This window comes from Dermacentor albipictus, chromosome 7 (genome assembly GCF_038994185.2).
Source record: "Dermacentor albipictus isolate Rhodes 1998 colony chromosome 7, USDA_Dalb.pri_finalv2, whole genome shotgun sequence".
Lineage (NCBI taxonomy): Eukaryota > Metazoa > Arthropoda > Arachnida > Ixodida > Ixodidae > Dermacentor > Dermacentor albipictus.
Window position 1 is genome coordinate 120,405,475 of NC_091827.1, and position 15,949 is coordinate 120,421,423.

Here is a 15,949-nt window from a genome sequence, read left to right on the forward strand (position 1 = left end):
AACGACGTGGTCGCCGTGAAAGTGCTTGCACAGGCGAGTTATGAAGCGGGTGTCCCATCTTCACGGTGGTGCCACGGTAGTGTCGTCGGAACCAACGCGAGCAGTGGCGGCCACGCATTCCACTCCGGTGCACTGAACACTAGAAGTGTGCCAGTTGAGTACGAATGAACAGCGAAGCACGGGAGCGGCCAGGTGGGTGAGACGGGTCGACGCACGGGTGGGCAGTACACGTGCTGATTTCGCAGTTCGTGGCACTGTGATACTACAGGTATCCAGGTATAGAGAGCTCCTCGCAAATATGCGTCTCGCAGGGCGAGAACGTCATACTCGTTCAGAAAGAGCTCGTCTACCAATTCTGTGTGACGGCGGCGCAGGGAACGAACGTTCCATTGGAGTATGCGCGGCCTAGGCAAGATGTGGTTAGCCATGATGGGACAGGGCGTCGTGAGCGGCTAAAGCCGCGGTGCACAAGTTGGGGACGGGCGAGTTGGCTGCCACGGAACCGAGCAGAGCCTTGACCGTGGCAGCAAGGGCAGCAATCTTGACATCCTTCTGCGATTCCGTGTTGACAGGCTCGGTTGGCTGTGGCGCGCTAGGTGGTGCGGGCTTGGCTGTACGAGCGTCCCGGTTGCGTCACGGCGCTCGGACGAGCTTCGAGTTGCCGTTTTGGGTCGACATTCGATGCGCCCTTGACCGCCTTTTCAGCCTCGCGACGACTGACGGGATGCTGAGAGGAGAACATGATTTCGGCAATCCTCTCATGCTGCCAACGAGGGCAGCGAGGCTCAGTGGCGAGATGGCGATCGCCGCAGTTGGAGCACTTGGGGTGAGCAGCATTGCACTCTACCGTCTCATGAGCGCCACCGCAGCGTAGGCAGCGTGTCTGCCAAGTGCACGCGGCTGTAACGTGGCCATACCTCCCATAGTGGATACACTGCACAGGTCGAGGGTGGCGGGCGCGAACAGGGCGACGCTGTTTGAATATGGCCAGCTCGAGGTGCCGTGCTTCCGACGAACTTTACCGCTATGTTGCGGCCGCTACGAGAACAGCCCACGACGGGGGCCGCCCTTTCAATGTTCTGGGCGATGGTGTCGCAGTCGAGGGCAGGGTCGACGCCGAAAACGACACCGGTGCAGGTGTTTTTCGCCGCGATTTTTGACTTCACCTCGACGCCACCGTCAGCGAAAACGGCCCGAAGCGGCGTGAGGTCAGCACCCGGAATGCAGTCCATGGCCACAACGTTGCCCCGCAGGTTGACACGTACACGTTGGCTGCCAGGTATCTTTGATAGCTCGGCAGCAATGGCATCCTCTGTCAGGGAGAGGAAGTTGGCCGTTTTCCCCTTCGGTCGGAAGAGGACTGTCTCGGCGGCCGCGTTTCTCGGAGGAGGAAGTTGATCCGGTTGCACCCAATTTCGGAAGCACCGACGTCGTTTGGGCCCTTCGGAGGTGACCTTGATTGTCGGGGCTTGTTCTGTTACGGTTCAAGCAACTTCTTTAATCAAAGTTTGGTCGCTGTCAGTCCGTGTAGAAGGAGCAAGGGCGCGTTTGTTTAGAACGGTGGGCTTGCTTTTTGGGGCTTCCCAGGAGGGCATCTTGTCGTAGTCAGCCTGTGTGAAGGCCTGAACCAAGGGGCGAAGCGGCCCGAGGACAGAATTACTTTTAAACTGCACATGGCGCTCGTTGCGGGAGCCACAGTCATTGTTATTTGCAATTCCAGGGGCCGGGCGAGGGGAGCATCCTTCCTTCCCTTCCCGTAGCCGTGAACGGGCTGAGACACTTGAAAGGAGGGGCTTCCCGACGTGATTATGCTCCGAGTCAAGCATGTGGGTAGGTGTGTCATTGTCATTCAGATTTTCCGGCACGGAGGCGGGAGTGGTGACAGCAAGAGGTGTGTCGTTGAGAGGACGGCCCCGTGGGGAGGAGACTGCCGTACGCGCAGGGATTGAGGAACGCGGAAGGGCTGTGTCTTCCGTGTTTACATGCGGCGCGGCATTGTCTATGGCAGACAAGACGGGGCGAGGAGCGGGGGAGAGAGAGAGATTCTGTTTGGGAAGGAATAAACATGGGGTGAAGTGCAGCGCAGTATCTGTCTCTCAGATAAGGACACCTCAACCGCGCTGCACGTGGGGATGGGGTAGAAAAAAGTGGTTAAAGAGACAGGGAAACAGCAGCAGCGGTCCAAACACCGTAGGTGTGGGGAGGGGGCTCAGAGGCGATCGGCCAGGGCGATGTCCTCGGCGAACACCAGAATCGCTCGGAAGAGGCGCTTCTGGCTCGAGATGCAGCCTGAGGGGTGCAGCAGATTTTCCACCGTTACACAGGGATGTTTGTGCGTATGGTAAACTTTTGCGAGGGCTGCGCGTGCGTTCGAGAAAGTTGGACACTCACTCAGCAAATGTTCCAACGTTTCCGTCGCGCCACAGTCCCGGCAGAAAGGGGAGAGGGCTCCTTGGAGGCGATGCCTCCTCTTGGCGGGCCAGACGGAACCGGTCCGCAAGGCGAGAAGGAAAGCGCGCTCGCGCCTGGTGAAGCCGGCCTCCGGGAGATGGCGTGGCGGGCGTCCGCACGCAACTCGGCCGTCTGGGTGGTGCAGCGCGAGCTCACGGCGGATTCGGATCAGCGTGGTGTCGAACGAGCTTACCCGTTGCATGATATGGGTGCTAGGGTCGTGTGCGCGTCGCGCGAGCTCGCCGATGGCCTCATTCCTGGCGGCGCCGATATGTGAGGGCACCCACTGTAGGCGAAGATCGAGTCCCCGTTGCTGCAAGGCGTGGCGCCTGCATGCAACTCGCTGAGCGAGCAGGGGGGCGCGTTCCTCAAGTAGGAGCTGCTGCAGGGCGGCTCTCAAATCAGTGAGTATCGCCGCTCGAGAGATGTGCGACGATTGCTCGAGCACGTCCGTGGCCAGATGAATGCCTACGAGCTCAGCGGTGGTGGAGGATGCTCGGTAGGGCAGGCGGCACTGGTTTTCGATGCCGAGACTCAGGGCGATGCAGGCAGCAGCAGTGGAGCCGTCCTCGAGGACCGAGCCGTCCGTGTATACGTGCGCTCTCCCATCCAGGTCGTCTTGTAACCTCGCTGCAGCCTCCTGCACGATGGCACAGAGGCGTGCGTTGCTTGGAGCGGACGCCTGGCAGTTCGAGACAGACGTCCAGGGGCCCTGCGAGGCTCGGTGGCGGCCAGGCTGGTGGTGGAGCCGGCGGTTCAGCCTCAATGTTCTTAAACAGCTGCAGCATCTAGCCCATGTGTGATGCAGGGAGATCCCGGATGAGCGACAGGATGGGGCCCGTGCTGGGGGCTCGAGAGAGGCGCTCAATATGGCCGAGCACGCAGAGATCAGCCGTCAGTGAAGGGGCCCAGGCGCCAGTTTCGGCGAGCGTCTCCGCCACTCGTGACATGCGGGGGAGGCCGTGGCACACACGAAGCACCTTGCGATGGTCGCGGTCAACGGCGCGCCACAGGGAGTCGCGCACATCACAGAACGGCAGCGTGTAGAAAACCCGCGAGAGCGCCATCGCTCCATAAACACTGATGGCGAAGGAAGGGGCGCAGCCCTGCCCGCGCGCGAGGAGGCGGCGAACCGCACGTTCCACACGGAGAGAGGCGGCGCTTAGGCGTTTCACTGCCGTGACCCAGGTGAGGCGATGGTCGATAGTCAGAGCGAGGTAGGACACCATCGGTTCCCAGCTCAGTGGCACACCATCGATGAGCACACGGCCGGTGTGGCGGTGTGCGGCAGCGCGAGGGTGCACCATTATCGCCTCACTCTTGGTCGATGACAGCTCCAGGCCGATAGCACGCAGGAAGCCGGCGACGGAATCCAGGGCCGCCTGGAGTCGCGTCGCATCTCGGTGATGGCAGACGTCGGCCCCCGGACGTAGAATGCGACGTCGTCCACGTACACAACAGCGCACACAGGGAAACGGCCAGCTTTCGGTATGCACTCGATGATGGGAGCGAGGGTAAAGATAAACAGAAATGGGGTCAACACACTACCCTGAGGCACACCGGAGGTCACTGGCCGAGGCGAGCTGGTGGCCCTGCCGACGCGGACGACGAACTTCCTGTCGGTGAGGAAAGCCTGCACATAGGCTAGCAGGTTGCCCACAACACCGAGGGCTCGTACAGCAGCGATGACGGATTCATGTGGGAGGATGTCAAAAGCGCTGCGCACGTCGAGGAGGAGAAGGAATGCGGCCTTTCCGGCGCGCCTGGCCTGCTCCAGCGTGCCGACAACAGCGAGGCAATCTGCAGTGGAGCGCTGTGCTCGGAAACCGCACTGATTCTGGACAGTGCCATCGCCTCCATGGTCTGGCCTGGCACAGATGTTAGCGAGACCGGTCTGTATGAGGCGAGCTCGCGCGAGGGTTTGCCGCGCTTGAGTACCGGCACCACGACAGCAGAGTGCCACGACTCCGGTAGGGATCCCTCGCGGAAGACGGCGTTGTAGGCGTCTAGGAGGTGCTGGCGCTGGGCGTCGTCGAGGTTACGAGGCATCTGATGTGTGATGCCGTCTCCTCCGGGGGCGGTGCGGCGTGGCCTGCGGTGCAGGACGCACTGCTGCTCGTGGAAGGTGAAGTCATTGCTGCACAGGCTGTCAATCACCCGCGCGGTATGCGTGCGATCTCCCCCTCCCACGAACACAGCCGTATAGAGCGCCTGCAATGCAGCCGCAGGGTTGCCGGGTGCTGTTGACGCGTTGGCGGCAGCAAAAGAGTCCGCTAGAAGCTCGGCGAGCGCCAACTCCGTGATGCCGCGGGCAACAGCGATGCCGAGGACTGCCCAACGTGGGGTCCTCAGGTTCACAAGGGAGCGCATGATGTGCCAGCCACGGTGCTGGTTTTGCGGGTCAGCGAGTGACGCGCAGAGTCTAGCCCAGCTGCGGCGGCGCAGCTGCTTGGCATGCCGTGGGCACACAGCGTCCAGTCTGTTATAAGTGGTCCAGTCAGACGCGGCACTCGTGCGGATGGCGCGGCGCTGGGCACGGCGGCGGGCGGCGCGAATGTTCAGCAGCTTAATGACCGTGCAGGGAGTGCCGGCCGGCACAACCACACTCGTCGACGCGCGCCTAGCAGACTCTGCTATGTGCGCGAAGAAATCGGCGTCGCGCGACCACTCATGACACAAATCGCGGAAGAGCGTCCACCGAACCACAACGCACACGCGAACGACTCCGCGGCTGGGGGAGGTGGGTGATAGGGAAGTGATCCGATCCGGCAGTGTCCGGTGCGCGTTGCCAGAAATATGAGCAGCGCTCCGAGACAAGTGCCAGATCGATCGGCGAGGTTTGTACGCCGCGGCGCACAAACGTGGGCCTCCCGCTGTTTAGGATGGACAGGCCCAGCGTCGACGCGGTGGCAAGGAGCGCTTTACTCGCAGATCACTGTGATCACCTCCCCAGCTATGGTGGTGAGCGTTAAAGTCTCCACAGACGACAGTCTGCCGAAAACGAGGCAATCAGGCGCGTGAAGTAAGCGAAATCGTTCTGCTGGTGGCCGCTGCGGCCGCGACTTGGGCGCATGTAAACAGACGCCACAGAGGTGTCGGCGCCCCGGACGCGCACGGTAGCGGCTACACACTCCACCACAGCACTGCACAGCTGACTTGTGTCGATGAGGACATGTGGGAGGGTGGCGCGGATGTAGAGCGCAACGCGGGGGCGCTTCTGCGGATGGGCGCTGTCGCGGCAAGGCGCAGAAGTGCAGTGTGCCAAGACGCACTCACTGGCACTGCTGTAGCCGACGTAACCAGGCAGCGAGACCTCCTCTGCACGCACATACGTCTCCTGGAAGGCGAGGACATCATAGTCGCACAGAGGCAGATGCTCGACGAGCTCCGAGTGCCGGCAGCGCAGGGAATTGCAGTTCCACTGCAGAATGTGCGGCCGAGGAACACCCTGAGCTCTAACTGCCATGGTTGGTCAGTGCCTCGTGGGCGCCGAGAGCAGTGGCACACAGCATATGGGCAGGCGAATCGTGCGGCAAGAGTTCCGTGGCGCACTTCAGTACGGCAGCGAGCAGCGCGATCATGGCGTCGCGCGGGTCAGCGGAAGCCACGTTGACCGCCGGCGAGGGGCTCGACGTGTTGCCTACGACAGGCGGCCCCACCGGACGGTTGTTCGCGACATCGGCGAACGTGCGGCTGGCGTCGACACGCGATGTACCTCGAAGGGCGGCGAGGGGTGAGGGCCTCTCGGCACTGTCTTCTCGGCGGCACAGACGATGGCGGCTGCCTGGTGGCGCGTGATCGGTTCGATCGACGATGCGACCGTCTCAGCGATGCGGCATTCCCGCTGCCAGTCAGGGCAGCGAGGCTCGGTCGCGCTGTGTCGGCCGCCACAGTGGAGGCACTTCGCGCTCCTCGCAGTGCAGTCAGTCATCGAGTGGCTGCCACCACACCTCAGGCAGCGGCGCGCCGATATGCAGGCCTCGCTGACATGGCCGAAGGCTCCACATAAGCGACACTGTGTGGGGCGGGGGCGCCTGGGGTTGACGGGCCGACGCATCTTGAAGAGCGTGATCTCCTTTGGTGGTGTGCCGCCCGAGAAGCGCACGACACAGTTGGGCCCCGCGCGATAGCAGCCGAGAACGGGCACCGCAGAATCAATGTTCGTGCGCACAGTGTCAGGGTCGAGGATGTATCGACGCCGAAAAGGACACCGGTGCACGAGTCCTTTGGGGCTGCTGCGGCGCGTACAGGGACATCGCAGATGTCCGCCACCGCGAGAAGGGGTGCAAGTGGCGAGTCGGGCAGCGCATCAACCGCTACAACATTCAGTCGAAAGTTTACTCGGACGCGGTGCGCGCCAGCCACCTTCGAGAGCTGTGCCGCGATGGCCTCTTTCGTTGATGAGCGGAAATTCCGCTGGCCCATGGGGCGAAACAGGACAGTGTCGCAGGGCTCCCGGATAGACGCGAAAGCGGCCTCCGATCGCGAGGTACGGCTAGAGTGCACTAGAACATCTGAGTGAGACGAACGAGGCGCCCAAAGCGAGGCCCTGGCTGTCAAGAGAATAGACGGTGCTGTGATCGAAGTAGATTGGCTGGGCGCGCCGGCAGATGCGGCGCAAGCTGTGCGCTGCGGCGTCTTGGCTGTACGGGTTGATTCTTTCTATTCAAACAGGGGTCATTGGCGCAGTACGGCACAAGATAGGTCCCGAGGTGTTTCGGAACGCTTGTAGTCGCTTGACCGTCCTCTCCATGTGCGCATCATGCGAGTTGCAACTGCCGCGCACTCCACAAGTTCGTGTGTATGTCTGGCCTGGCAGCTTACACGGAGTCTACCATAACCTTTTTTCTTCGAATACTGATGAAATATCCGTCGTCATGCAAAGGTAATAAAAAAAGTCCTTAACCAGACGATGTGTATTAGGCAGTGGAATCGTGAAAGCATGCTGTCAGCGCGAGAACGAAATAGATTTATGCGGAATGCATGGACACACACAAAAATAAAGCGCAGGAATGCGTTCGGGCGCGATATTCCAAATGAAAGTCTGGAATCGCAGAGTCGAGAAATGTTACAAAGTCGGAGCGCTCAAGGGCCCCCGCGTACGCAAATCGCAGCAGCTGAGTGCAAGACTGGGATTCGAACACCACTCAGTGCTCAGTTTACTTCTCTCTGAAACTTTTTGTTGTGAGCAGGCAGGCTATCACTGACCAAAGTTCTGTTGTACAAGCAAAATATTTTCTTGGTGTTGCACAAGGATGAATACATTTTTGGTTATGGCAATAAAAGGCCGTGAAACATGCCAATAATTGGAGAGGAATGATGTATATTATAAACCACTGATGGCAAGTGCAACTCAAATGCAAAATATGTTGAACATTTATTTCGCGAAAGCAACCAGCAGTACTGCTTGTCAGTGTCACAGACACCTGCGCACTTTTAGCTGCTTCATCTTTTGACGCCTTTCATCATTTGATTTGTTTAGGCCCTTAATCAGGAAGTGGATCCGTGTTACAATATAAAACTTCACAACCTTGCACTTTACTTCGCCTTCATGGACTGTGCATCCAATTGTTTTTGTTCTGGTCCTGAGCAGTGACAGCACATCCAGAATGCTGTCAGCATGTCATTGATTCATACTGAAGCAGCCCGTAAAGGCACTCTCTAAGTAGTTAATGAACTCAAAGAGCTCTTTAGATCGATACAGCAGTCCACCTGTGTCAGCGAAGCTGGTAAAACCAGAGTGCAGGTCTGACCTCCCCTCTGCATTGCTCACAAGCAAAAGAGTGCGACATGTATCACATCCAGTTTTTTTCACAAATTTCCTGGCGACATATCCTACCATGTGGTAGATAAGGCGCGAGTCACTTCTTTTTTGAACTAGACTTTTGTGCTCACTGGGAACACCGTTGCCTTTCTGGCTGGCAGCATCCTCTAGGGAATCAAGGTCCCCCCTTGAAATATAGCTGTCCATTGTCTTCCAAGGTTGTGGAATTTGACAGGTCTGTGTTTCCTGTGTCAAGTAGTGCTGTGAGGACTAGTGGCTCAACACTAGCACCATCAACAGGTCTGACCAGGCTGTAAAAGCTGAGGCAGTTAACAGTTATCAAGAACTGCTCAGGTGTAGGATGGTCATTACACCCTGATGACTGCCATACAACCCCGAACAAGTTTTCAACTGGATCCTGGCTTAACTTGGCCGTCATTAAGTACTTAAATCCAACTTCTTTGGTTAAATACTCCAAAAGTCGCAACACTCCAGACAATGTCACTCTAAAGCCGACAGCCGTTGTCTTGCTGATGAAGCCAACCCCTTTGACGGTGCACTCCTCCCACTTAGTGATGTATTCCAGGAAAGCCGACAACACAGCAGCACCTCTTGAGTTTGGCCAGAGAGCTTCAGACTTGTAGTGCGATGTCATTGTTTTGATCAGTTCGTTGATCATTCTGAAAAAAAATAAAGATCTGCTGTCACTACAGGTTAGAGCCATACTATTTTCACAACTGAAGACAACTTTTTGTCGCACATGCTGCCTTATCACATGCACAGATTGAGAGTACAAAACACGTTACCTGAAGAATTTTTCCGTAGCATCTATGGCTCCTTTTCCATAACTTGATTCAAGTCTGTCCTCATAATGATGCAAGCCAGGCAACACGCGGTCACCGAAGAGCTGGAACGCGAGGGTGACCCGCATTTTGGCAAAATTGTTTGGGTCCAGATGGCTTAAAGTCAGCCCTGGCATCGCCTTCAGCATCACATTATCTTTGTCATAGTTGAATGCTTCTTTAACAAAATATGTTGAAACCTGCATCATAAAAAGAAGCACATTGTTAGTCACTTTGCAGGATAACTATGCTGGAACACTCAAAACAGATAAAATCTTACTCTTCCGTCTGGTGTATTAAAGCCACCTTTCAGCAGTGAGTTTCGAAGGCATTTCAGTAGATGCGGGAAGTCTGAAAGGAAATACAGATTCCTTTTTGCATCAATAGGATTTCTCACTCCGCACGTAATCTTGCTGGCAGATGCCTTAATGCCCATTAGTGTCCACATTTTCCGATTCCATGAGGCACCATCACAGGTCACGAAATCTAGAGTCCCGCTTGCTCAGCCGAAATCACTGCTTCAATAAGTATTTTGCATAGCAGGTTTCCCTTGACATTTCCATTCGCTGCAAATGTTCCTATTATCAGCGGAAACCGCCCAGTGAGCGGGACAAACATGACAACCATTCCATGCTCGCATGGAAGTTCTGCATCTTCGAGAGGTGTGAATGGGCCGAGATCAACAAATCCACGCAACTTTGCACACTTTTCCATTTATAGGTGCTCTGACAACTTCATTTCATCAATCAGAAGGCCCCCATGACGACTGAAACTGTCCATTTTGCTTGTTTTTTGTTTGAGGATTTCCATCACCTTCTTGTTGAATCCAAAGCCACTTTTGTATGCTGCAGTGTACTTCTTCAAAGTGGTGTTACTTGGAAGTACAAGAATGTTGTGCTTCCTGATGTGCCTATAGAGTTTCGGGCTCCTCATTTTCATTAATATGCACTGAAGCACCCATTCTTTAGTAAAGTTCATGCCCCTTTGTACTCTTTCTTTTGCAGGCATCAAAGCAGTGCCGCACGCTTTCCGGTTGTTTTTTGGGCAACATAGCAATGCTCCCCGCAGGGGCGTCTGCGTCAGCAGGCGTTTGGTGGGTTCCGACACCATGGACCCGAGCACACGAGGGTTGGCCCCTCCCGCGTGTAGCCGTGTGCGGCTTCGCCGTGTCTGGGGAAAGGGGGATCCTGGGGGTTGAGCCGATGCTGGGTGTCTGGACCTTTAAGGCCCCCCGGCGGAGGCAACACACCTCTTCGGCCTCGGCTTCACATAGACGGCACCTCCAGGCTGACCCACCTGGGGGAAATCGGCATTCGCCTTTTCCTGTCTCTCTGTTCGCACATCTTCGTCTTTCCCTCTCCCTTTTAGTCTTTCCTGTCTTCTTGTTCTTCTGATAATTTCCAACATTCCTGGCGGCGAGGGTTAACCTAGTGTGGTATGACCTACCTTGGTTATAACATATGTGGTTATAGCGACGATGTACAGTTGGCATGGCAGGGCTTGTTCACCACATACCTTGTCGTGTCCCCTTGTTGGGCTCGGTGGTGGGTGACTGGCGTTGTCGCTGAAAACTCAACATATTTCATGGCAACTTCCAACCCTTTTTCATCCGATCGTCCCTCTAAAAGGGGGCGCACCGATGCTACATTTCAGTTTTCTCTCAAACCCACCCAGACTTTCCCGAAATTTCACGTTGTACACAGTGATAAACCTGACAAGAAGGCAAGAACGATTTCACCATTCATTGTGGCGAAGTATCTCACAGAAACCATTGGAGGCGGCTATTAAATCACCAAGCTGGCCAGTGGAGACCTATTACTAGAAGTAAAAGACAAAGCACTGCACGACAAGCTAACGAAACTTGTACAACTTGGAGACATCCCTGTCAGTGTAACAGCACATCGAACCATGAACACGGCCAAAGGCGTAATCTGACATCGACTTGATGGACTTGACCGATAAAGAACTCCTGGAAGGATGGAAGGATGAAAATGTAATAAACGTACAACGAATAAAGATCGGACGGGACAACAAGGAGCTGCCAACTAAACACCTGATAGTCACCTTTGGCTCTAGCACGCTACCAGAGACATTAGAAACTGGATATATCAAAATCAGAGTACGACCATACATCCCCAACCTGCGACGCTGTTTTAAATGCCAAAGATTTGGCCACGCTTCCCAGAGCTGCCGAGGGCGGCTAACATGTGCGAAATGCGGCACCAATGATCACTCTGCAGATGACTGTAAGGCTGAGCCCCGTTGTAGTAATTCCAACGGTGGCCACCCTGCCTATTCTTGATCATGTGTAGTCTGGAAAAAAGAAAAAGAAATAATTACGATAAAGGTAAAAGAAAACATAACTTTCAGAGAAGCAAGACAGCGCATCTCACCAACAGAGCACATCTTTCGCCGAAGTGGTACATCGGGGGGCAGTACCCCAACGGCACTTGGCGGACGCCAGCGCCACGCATAGCGAGCGTGTGGCAACGCCACCCGCCCCCACGGTGGGAGCAGCGAAGGCTGCCCTACCTCTCCCGAAATTGTCCACAGTGGAGGCCTCTGCTGGTGCTCGCACCAGTCAGCCCAGCTCCGAGGTCAAGACAAGCCCACCAACCACGAGGACGGTGGGATCCAAGGCCTTGTCTTCAGAGACAAGGCCTTCGCGGAAAACACCGCTCACAAGAGCGCGTGTCCAGTTCCTCTCAAGAGGCTATGGACACAACACCCAGTCAGAAGGCGCAGTTGACGCCTAAGGAGCGGCGCGACTTTGTCGACCGCTCCAGGAAAGACAAAACTCCAATTACAGGGCCTCAAACGGGTGCTGTAAGCTAAATCAAATCCATTCTCCATGACACATAGCACAACATTTATTTTAATATGGATACACTAATTATTCAGTGGAATATCAGAGGCCTGCTTTGCAACCTCGACGATGTCCAAGAAATCCTTAAAGAACAAACTCCAAAAGTGTTGTGTGTCCAAGAGACTCACTTGAAATCTAGTCATAAAAACTTCATACGTCAGTATGTTATTTTTCGGAAGGATCGCGATGATGCCCTTGCATCATCCGACGGCGCAGCCATCATAGCTGACAAATCTATAGCCTGTCAACACCTACGGCTACGAACACCCCATGAGGCAGTGGCCGTTCGTGCTGTACTTTTAAATAAACTGATAACCATTTGCTCTTTATACATACCGCCGCATTTTCAGCTTCACAAACAACAATTCCAAACATTAATAGATCAGTTACCCGAACCATATCTTGTGCTTGGAGATTTAAATGCACACAGCAACCTATGGGGCGACTCGCGCTGTGACGCGAGAGGTCGCCTGATTGAACAATTCCTTTTTTCTTCAGGGGCATGTCTTTTGAATGGGAAGGAGCCCACGTATTACAATCTGGCAAACAAAACATACTCTTCAATAGATCTTAGCATTGCATCTCCAACTCTTCTACCCCACTTTAAATGGAAAGTTATTAAAAACCCTTACGGGAGTGACCACTTCCCTGTGGTTCTAAGCACAGCAATGTCTAATGAATGCCTTCCACAACTACCTCGATCGAGAACTGACTCAGCTGACAGGGAGAAGTTCAGAAATCTTGCTACTTTATCCTGGGACGACATGTGTGCTTTAAGCATAGACGCTGCGGTTGAATATTTTACGGTTTTTCTCCTTGACACCTCCTCCAAATGTATCCCTGTAACAAGTGGATTGTCCACAAAACGCCGTCTTCCGTGGTGGAACGATGAGCGTCGAAAAGCGCGAAAGAAGCAAAACAAGGCATGGGCTTTACTTCGGGATTCTCGGACAGCAGAAAATCTACTTAATTTCAAGCAGGTCAAATCTCGGGGTCGGAGAACGCGGCGACAAGCTAGAAGGAGAATTGGAGAAAGTATATATCGGGAATTAACTCATACACTGATGAAACAAAGGTTTGGAACAGAGTGAATAGAATAAACGGTCGACAGCCTTACTCGTTGCCTTTGGTGAATACTCAAGGCGACAGCATGGAAGACCAGGCGAACTTTCTTGGCGCACATTTCGAACAGATATCCAGCTCGTCGCACTATTCTGAAACATTCCAAAGGTACAAAAAGCAAATAAAAGGAAAACCACTAGACCGGAAAAGCACAACATGCGAGGCATACAATAGACCTTTTTGTATGGCAGAGCTTCAGGCAGCCCTAAACAGCTGCAACAAATCTGCCTCCGGTTCTGATCGCATCTTGTATGAAATGCTAAAACATCTGCCGCCTGAAACACAAAAAACGCTTCTTTGTCTTTACAATTCTATATTGTCGTCCGGCCAAATTCCCTCTGCTTGGAAAGAGGCCATCATAATTCCTATATTGAAATCGGGTAAGGACCCTTCTTTGGCAAATAGTTATAGGCCTATAGCTTTGACGAGCTGCTTATGCAAAGTTTTTGAGAAGATAGTAAACTGTCGCCTGGTACATTATCTAGAAATTAACAAGAAATTAGATCCATATCAATGTGGCTTTAGAGAAAGCAGATCGACGACAGAGCAGCTTGTACGCATGGAAATGTACATCAGGGAAGCGTGTGTCGACAAACAGCTTGTGTTATCAGTGTGTTTTGACATGGTGAAGGCGTATGATACTACGTGGCGCTTCGGGATCTTTCTGCAACGGGCATTCGCGGCAACCTCCTAAGAATAATTGAAAGCTATCTCTCTGACAGGACATTTCGTGTTAGAGTTGGCAACGTACAGTCTCGACCATTTTTGCTGGAGACAGGTGTACCGCAGGGTGGAGTACTGAGCTGTACGTTATTTATTGTTAAAATGAACTCCCTCCACACTGTATTGCCTCGCACACTCTTCTACTCCGTCTATGTGGACGATGTACAGATAGGGTTCAGGTCATGCAATGCTAGCATTTGCGAGAGGCAGCTACAACTTGGCTTGAATAGACTCTCAAGGTGGGCGGACGAGAATGGTTTTAAGTTGAACCCCCAAAAAAAGCACGTGTCCTATTTTCAAACAGGAGAGGTGTACTGCCACAACCAGACATTAACCTCAATGGAGAAAGACTAACTGTTAGCCCTGAACGCAAATTTTTAGGTATTATCCTGGACACAAAGCTTAACTTCATTCCCCACTTAAAATATCTTAAAGAAAAATGCCTGAAGACCATGAACCTCCTCAAGCTGCTCTCTCGAACAACTTGGGGCAGTGACAGGAAGTGTCTGCTTAGCCTGTATAAGAGTCTCGTACAATCACGTCTCGACTACGGGGCCGTGGTGTACCACTCCGCAACAGAGACTGCGCTAAAGATTCTTGACCCAGTTCACAACCTCGGTATACGACTTGCAACAGGCGCCTTTAGAACGAGCCCTGTTGAAAGTCTCTATGTTGAGTCCAACGAATGGTCCTTACATCTACGCAGAACATTCCTAAGTTTAACATACTACACTAAGGTAAAATCAGACACCGAACATCCATGCCATTCCATTGTTAGCGACCTCTCCGCTGCCAGACTTTACCGTAACCGCCCACTTATTAGAACTCCTTTGAGCCTGCGCTTGGAAGCAATGGCAGAAAAAACAGACATACACCTCCCAGAAAATATTCCAATGGCTCCCACTCGCCTTCCACCGCCTTGGGAATGGCAGACCATGGATTGCGATATCTCTTTTGTTGCAATAACGAAACATGCACCTGAGGCACACATACTATCACACTTCCTCGAACTCCAAGCGAAGTACTGCTGTGCCGAGTTTTATACAGATGCTTTCAAGTCATATGCTGGTGTCGCGTATGCAGCTCTTGGGCCTGTTTTTTCCACCTCCGGTACTGTAAATCCTAACACAAGTATTTTTACGGCCGAAGCGTACGCAATACTTTCAGCTGTAAAGCACATCAGAAAAACAAATCTGAATAAGGCCATCATTTTCACAAATTCATTAAGCGTGTAATAAGGGCCTTAATGAGTTTTCGAAAACATAAGAACCCTGTTTTTAATGAACTATACACACAACTCTGCCTAGCATTAATGTACAATCAAAACATCGTCCTATGTTGGGTACCTGGCCATAGGGGCATAAAAGGCAACGTAGCTGCTGACGAAAGTGTGACGTCAGTCGTCTTTAATGAAACGGATGTGAATAGACCTATAGCAGCAACAGAACTTAAGCCCTTCTTACGCCATAAACTGAGGAAGTACTGGCAAGATCAATGGGATAATGCAGTACTTAATAAACTACACGTTATCAAACCAAAATTAGGGAACTGGATAACTGAAAGAACAGCTAGACATAAGGAAGTACTTCTGTGTAGACTAAGAAAGGAAAAAGTACTTCCTCTCCTCTTATCTGCAACACATACCATTGCACCCAGCATTCTTTCTGAGCAATGAACCCCTTTTTACTTTTGGAACAGTATTAAACTTTTTAACTGAAACTGACACCTTAAATGTAATTTGGCCAGGCTACTTGTAGCACGGCCTCCACCTGGAGGCCGTAGCTGCAATGAAACCATTTTCGAGAGTACGTGCCTCCCAGCCCTTGCTTACAAGGCCTTGCTGAGGCACTAGTGCTACAGCCATTACATGTTACAGCCATTACAGGCCCTTATACAGCCATATCACACCTACCATAATAAATTCACTGTTCACACTATTTAGAATAAATCCTTCAAATTACCATTTGTCATGGCGCTCTTTGGCCATAACTGGCCCTTGTGCCATTAAAAACCACATATCATCAACATAGCAATGCTTTCCGCCAAAGTCTCTTCTTTTATTGCAGAATTTCGTGCCTTCATGCTCTCGATTTGTCCCTTCAGGCTTATTATTCTCTTGGACAGGCGCCTGTGCTTCTGCAACATAGACCTGAGCTTTTGGCCCACTGTCGTGATTTGCTT

General features: G+C 53.1%; 1 protein-coding gene and 2 pseudogenes across 1 annotated transcript; 1 reads left to right on the forward strand and 2 right to left on the reverse strand.

The window, feature by feature from the left end:
* Window positions 1–15,949, forward strand: part of LOC135909552 (uncharacterized) — a 218,299-nt pseudogene that overhangs the window by 96,433 nt on the left and 105,917 nt on the right.
* Window positions 2,210–3,239, reverse strand: LOC139047910 (uncharacterized). The gene is made up of 3 exons (XM_070522084.1): window positions 3,153–3,239; window positions 2,392–3,091; window positions 2,210–2,289 (listed from the first exon to the last, which is right to left on the reverse strand). The coding sequence occupies exons 1-3, from the start codon at window positions 3,237–3,239 to the stop codon at window positions 2,210–2,212; spliced, it is 867 nt and encodes a 288-aa protein (XP_070378185.1).
* Window positions 9,168–15,850, reverse strand: LOC135909578 (uncharacterized; annotated as a pseudogene).

Bases quoted from the DNA above. Each gene is read 5' to 3' on its own strand.
- LOC139047910 (XM_070522084.1), bottom strand. From the start codon at position 3,239: ATGCTGCAGCTGTTTAAGAACATTGAGGCTGAACCGCCGGCTCCACCA. The intron at 3,092-3,152 runs GTCTGTCTCGAA...GCCATCGTGCAG, and splicing joins GCCTCGCAGGGCCCCTGGAC to GAGGCTGCAGCGAGGTTACA. The intron at 2,290-2,391 runs GTGAGTGTCCAA...TGCACCCCTCAG, and splicing joins AACGTTGGAACATTTGCTGA to GCTGCATCTCGAGCCAGAAG.